General features: G+C 54.9%; 1 protein-coding gene across 1 annotated transcript; it reads left to right on the forward strand.

The window, feature by feature from the left end:
* Positions 1-1726: 1726 nt before the first annotated feature.
* Positions 1727-3393, forward strand: LOC123082197 (uncharacterized). Its single transcript, XM_044504579.1, has 2 exons — positions 1727-2353; positions 2482-3393. The coding sequence occupies exons 1-2, from the start codon at positions 1763-1765 to the stop codon at positions 3118-3120; spliced, it is 1230 nt and encodes a 409-aa protein (XP_044360514.1). The 5' UTR covers positions 1727-1762; the 3' UTR covers positions 3121-3393.
* The last annotated feature ends 1801 nt before the right edge of the window (positions 3394-5194 follow it).

Below are 5194 nucleotides of genomic sequence, written 5' to 3' on the forward strand. Positions count from 1 at the left end.
TTGAGATGCAGTGGGGGGTATGCACAGTTCCGAGAATGCATCTTGGAGGTTCCTTGCAGGATCTTGATTTTGTGGGGTGACCTTTTCTCAATACTGTTGGTGCATATGTCCATTATCGCGGGGGGTATGCACAGTTCCGAGAATGCATCTTGGAGGTTCCTTGCGGGATCTACAAAACTGCAGATGCCCGTTATCGCGGGGGGTATGCACAGTTCCGAGAATGCATCTTGGAGGTTCCTTGCAGGATCTTGATTTTGTGGGGTGACCTTTTCTCAATACTGTTGGTTCATATGTGAAACAAAAGTGTCACGTTCGTAAAGTGGTAAGGTCCTCTTGCTTATACGCAAGATTCTGATAGTGGATCGACCGGTAGTTGTCGCCGGCAAGAGGCGGTGCACCGCATGCGCGTGCTCCCGTCATAGAGTTATCAGCGTGACCGACTTATGCTAGCTCGGGCGTGTGCGCGCGCTCACATGATAGTTGTAGCGGGCGGCTCTCCCCCAGCTCCGTCAGACGCCCCGAATCCTCCGGCCATGTTCTTGACACACGGGTGTGCTATTGCTCGCCGTGTGGGGCGTTGCACGGGGCAACGCGAGGCGGTGGGCTGGAGAGTCATGTGTGGTCTGCCCACCCGTCACCAGCAGCCCGCCCCCGCCATCGCTGGAGCTGCCAGCGCCTCGACGGATGGAGCCGGAGGCAAACCAGGCCAGGGAAGGAAGGATGGGGCGGAGGGGTGCGAGACCTCGAGCGGCACACCCCGACACATTCCTCTCCAGCCACCCTCATCTCGTTGCCCCGTGCAACGCCCGACACGGCCTCTAAGTGAGATCATTGAGGAGCACGCCGAACACCCGGCCGACGATGAGGACACGCAGACCATGAGGTCCTTCCTGTAGATGACCGCATGAGGGCCCAGGCAGGGCCTTGCACATCGGTCAAGACAGACACAGCAGCCCGCAGCAGATGCACCGAGCCGCAGATCTGGCCGAGACGGACACAGCAGCCGGCCCAGCCACAAGACGCGCGCACGCCCGCGAAGCCAACTACACCTCCTCCACGTGCTCGCGACCCCCGCAGCCAGAGCTCGTCACACCCCACCACGATGTAAATGCCCACCGCCGCCGGCCTGCGCCAGTCGCCTCCGACCCGCGCCAGCCTCACACACAGGTGCGCTATTTGCTTGCCGGCGACGTCCGCCGGCAGAGCCGCCAAACCTCGTTGTGACCACGTCGAACAGGAATTGACCCTGACAATGGATCCAATGGGCCGCACGTCTGAGAGAGGGAGGGCGGTGTGAGAGAGGGAGTCCGTTTTTTTGTTCGTCGGCTCCACGTGTAGGTCAGCAATGCGAAGTGATCCAAGGAGTTTTATCTTTTTCCAAAAAAAAGAATCTAACTGTCTTTTTCCTCCCTCTCTTTTTTATTATTTAAGAGCAACATAAAAACATGTTTTCATAAATTTAACTACGTTAAAAAAATGGATTTTTAGTGTCTTATATTGTTAAACTATTCTGCTTTGAATTTTCACTTTAGTAAAATGTGTGTGCCCTTTATCAAAACGACAGACACCTCACGCGGGCGTATCCTACCAGGCAGCTCGAGGCGAGGGCGTTCGACAGGTGTGCATGCATGGCGAACATATTCTATATGACTTTTCTAATTCCTATAACATGCGCGCCCACCCCCACGTCCATCTCTCTGTTCACACTAGTCTTCTTCTTCTCTCGCTGCCCATCCATTTGACTTTGACTCCCTTTGGCTACATGGCTGCTCATGCTGATTCCGTCGAAGCTGTCCTGGGAGACATGGAGATGCTCCGGGAGATCTTCCTGCGGGTGGGGAGCGTGTCGGCCCTGGTCCGAGCTGCCGCAGTGTCTCCAACATGGTGCGCCGCGGCGAAGCTGCCAGGCTTCCTCTCGGCCTTCCGCAAAAGGTTCGCTCCTCCGCTCATAGGCTTCGCGGTTGAGTTCGATCAGCTTCTATGGAATTTCTCCATGTATCTTGCTTCCCCTGGCATCGGGCATGGGCTAGCGCAAGTTTCCCAGACGGTGGCGCAGCATTTCCTCGACCCCGACCATAGCATCGTTGCTATCGCCTCGGGTGACTCGGGTCTAATGACGAGGGAGGAACTTCCAGCACCTGGATACATGCTCATCACGCCCGGGGGGGACGCCGCTCCAATGGGCGACGGCGTGCCCCTGTCGCCTACGGTGGCTGCGGCAACGCCGAACACCTGGGGTCATTTTGCAAAGCTTGGGGCCGAGCATGCGTTCTTCGTGCAGGACCCGGCCGCCGACTTCGACATCATGCCGAAAGGGGTTTGCATGAACGACGACTCGCCGGTTCATTACCACGTAAGTACATGCACGTGTTATAAATTTCTCATTCCAAGAAAAACATCTACTTTTCTTGTCGTTAGCCCATGATATACCATTTCTTCTTGATTGCTTACCACTGTTTGTATTTGCTTCCCACTTGCCAGGTGAACGTGTTCGCTGAGGGTGTTTGGCAGAACATGGTTTCAGGACCCATGCACGCGGGCGATAACGTGTGCTTCCTCCGGCGCCCGTATGCGGTGGTCATCGACGGCGTCATGTACATGATGTACGAAGTCGGCAGGGTGGTGGCTTGCAACGTCAGCGCCAACACATTCGACACAGTTCAGCTGCCGGAAGATTTCGCCTTCAACATCGAAGCGGGAGGTACGGACTACAGAGTCACTAAAACCTCCTCCGGGAAGCTTTGCATTGCTCAAGTCCAGGGCATGCGAGCGCGGGTGTGGGACCGTGACCCGACGGGGGTGTGGGTGGAGAGGATCAACATGTCAATTTCCAGCGTTTTTGATGTCCCCGCTACGGATACTATGTGGATCAGAGTTGCTGAAAACGAAGGGCTGGACATTCCAATATGGGACACTGAGTTTTACTTGATTAGGATTGTGTCAGTCGACGAGGGTGCTCGCCATCTCGTCATGAGTTTTGGTTTTGACACCCGCGTGTACTGCATTGATACGGAGCTGGAGAGAGCGTTTGATCTCTTCGACTCAGCACAACACGCTTTCATGAGCAATGTGGTCCCGGTGACGGTCACGTGTCCGCCACGCTTCCCCGACCACATTTAGATGCAATGTTGTGGTGTGGTTTTGTGCTGAAGACATGCCTTGTATTCCCGCGCTCCGCTCGCGGCCTTTATCTTAGTTGTTTCCTTATCTTAGCTACAGTTTGTTTCCATGCATAGGGCGTGTTTCCATGCATAGGGCTAGAATTATCAGTATTTTTTCTATGTTAGTTTGTTCCTTCTTTTAGTTATGGTTTCTTTTCGGCATGAGGACGCCTGTGTCCGGAAAAGTTGAAGTTCGTTGTATCCTTTAATATCAAGTCTTTCTTATATATCGAATTGGTTCAATGATGAGGAAAGGAATGTAACTGCCTTTTTTCTCTCCTGATTTCCTTGTGTCCGTATGCATATGACGCTGCATTTGGCCCGAAAAAATGGGCCTTATGGGCATTAAAAAAGTTATCTCGTTAGTCTGTTGTCCAATAAAAAAACGTGACGTAAAAAGGTTATAAGCACTTTCTCGCGCGAGATAAAACTGCGGCAGAGAGAGGTGATTTTGAAGATGTGGCCTCTCAAAAATCAGTACTAGTGGCGCAGTGTCGAGCCAAGCGTAGGATGTACTGTCGGCACAGTGTCTCGCCGGAGTATGGTTTGTAGCCACCCCTCTCGCGACCCGCTCCCCCGCCTCCTTCCTCGGCTGTCTGTTGCGGCGCCACTTGGCCGGGCAGCCCCGGTGGCGGCGAGCCGCTGCCCTTCCCCCTCCTGGATTTGGGTGACCGGGGGGGGGGAGCCCTAGCCCAGATGATGGTCCTCGGCTGCGACGGTTGGAACACGACGCAGGTCTCCCCTGGTGCAGCTCGGATGGCAAAGGTGTTGGTGGCTGGGCGGCGGTGATGGAGCTCTGGCCTTGCAGGCCCGAACATGGGGCGACGCAGATCTGTGTCATGGGCAGCTCTGCCTCGTTTCCGATGATTGGCCTGATGAGCGGCTCGTGTCAGAGACAGCAGTGATAACCCCACACTACTCCGTGTGTGACGGTTGGGGCCTTAGGGTGGCGGCGGTCGGGCCCTACGTGCAACAACACGGCGGCGTGACCCGGGTGAGTCCGTACTGTCGTGTCCTGACGGCACCCGTAGATGGTGGGGGAGTACGTGGCGGCGGCGATACTGCCGCCCTCCAGTTCCAAGGGCTAGGCGTGCTCTTGTCTTCGCCTCCGAACGGCCACCGTTTATGACGGTGGAGGTTCTGATCATGTCTATGATGGTGTCGTATGCTCGTGGATGGCATGGTTGGTCGAGCGCCTCTAATTGTCCAGGAAAGGTGGGGGTTTGGGGGTCGTGGTGTCACCCCTCGTACATGAAGGGTCGTCGGGTGTACGTCTTTTGATATGCACCTCTTCCGATGCGTGGATCTGTCCGGGCAGCACCGTAGTTGTCGTCATTGTCGTTGTTGGTGGTGTTTCTTGGCACGCGGCGAACCAAAGTGGTAGTGTTGTGGGAGAGAACGAGAAAAAAGGCCAGTTAATTAGCTCCCGACATGCGGTTGAAAATTTTAAAAAGTGACGGTGATGTTGGACCCATGCAAAAATGGCCGTATCCTTACAAAAAAAAACATTCACTGATGTGCCGTTGTTATGAAAAAAAGCGATGACGTGTCCAGGGTGAAGTAAAAAAATACGTACTGTGCCATACACCAAGGTGTGTATGACGAGCGAGCCTGTGTGCATGCCCATGGACCATATCTATCAAATGTTGCATGCGGGTGTGAGATGTCACGGGAGATCATGATCTGTAAAGGCTGATCTGTGGTAACTTTTTGGTCTGGCGATATGGAATCTTGTAGCATACACTCGCCCTGGCGTCTGTTTATAAAAAGTAGAGCAGGGGCAGGCATTGATATCCATCGGGCCAAAACGCACCGCCCTCCCTCCTCACCTCGCAACGCACACGCAGACCCATCTCTCCTGCCCGCCCGCAGTTCCGCAGCTGCCAGCCATGTCCAGCAATAGCTCCGCCTCGTCTCGGTTCGCGCGGTGCAGGAGACCGCCTCTCCCCTACTCCGAGAACCCGCTGGAGTACGAGCCAGCTGTTTTTTGCAGCTGCGGCGCTAAGGCAGCCCGGCTGACGTCCTGGACAGAC

This window comes from Triticum aestivum, chromosome 4A (genome assembly GCF_018294505.1).
Source record: "Triticum aestivum cultivar Chinese Spring chromosome 4A, IWGSC CS RefSeq v2.1, whole genome shotgun sequence".
Lineage (NCBI taxonomy): Eukaryota > Viridiplantae > Streptophyta > Magnoliopsida > Poales > Poaceae > Triticum > Triticum aestivum.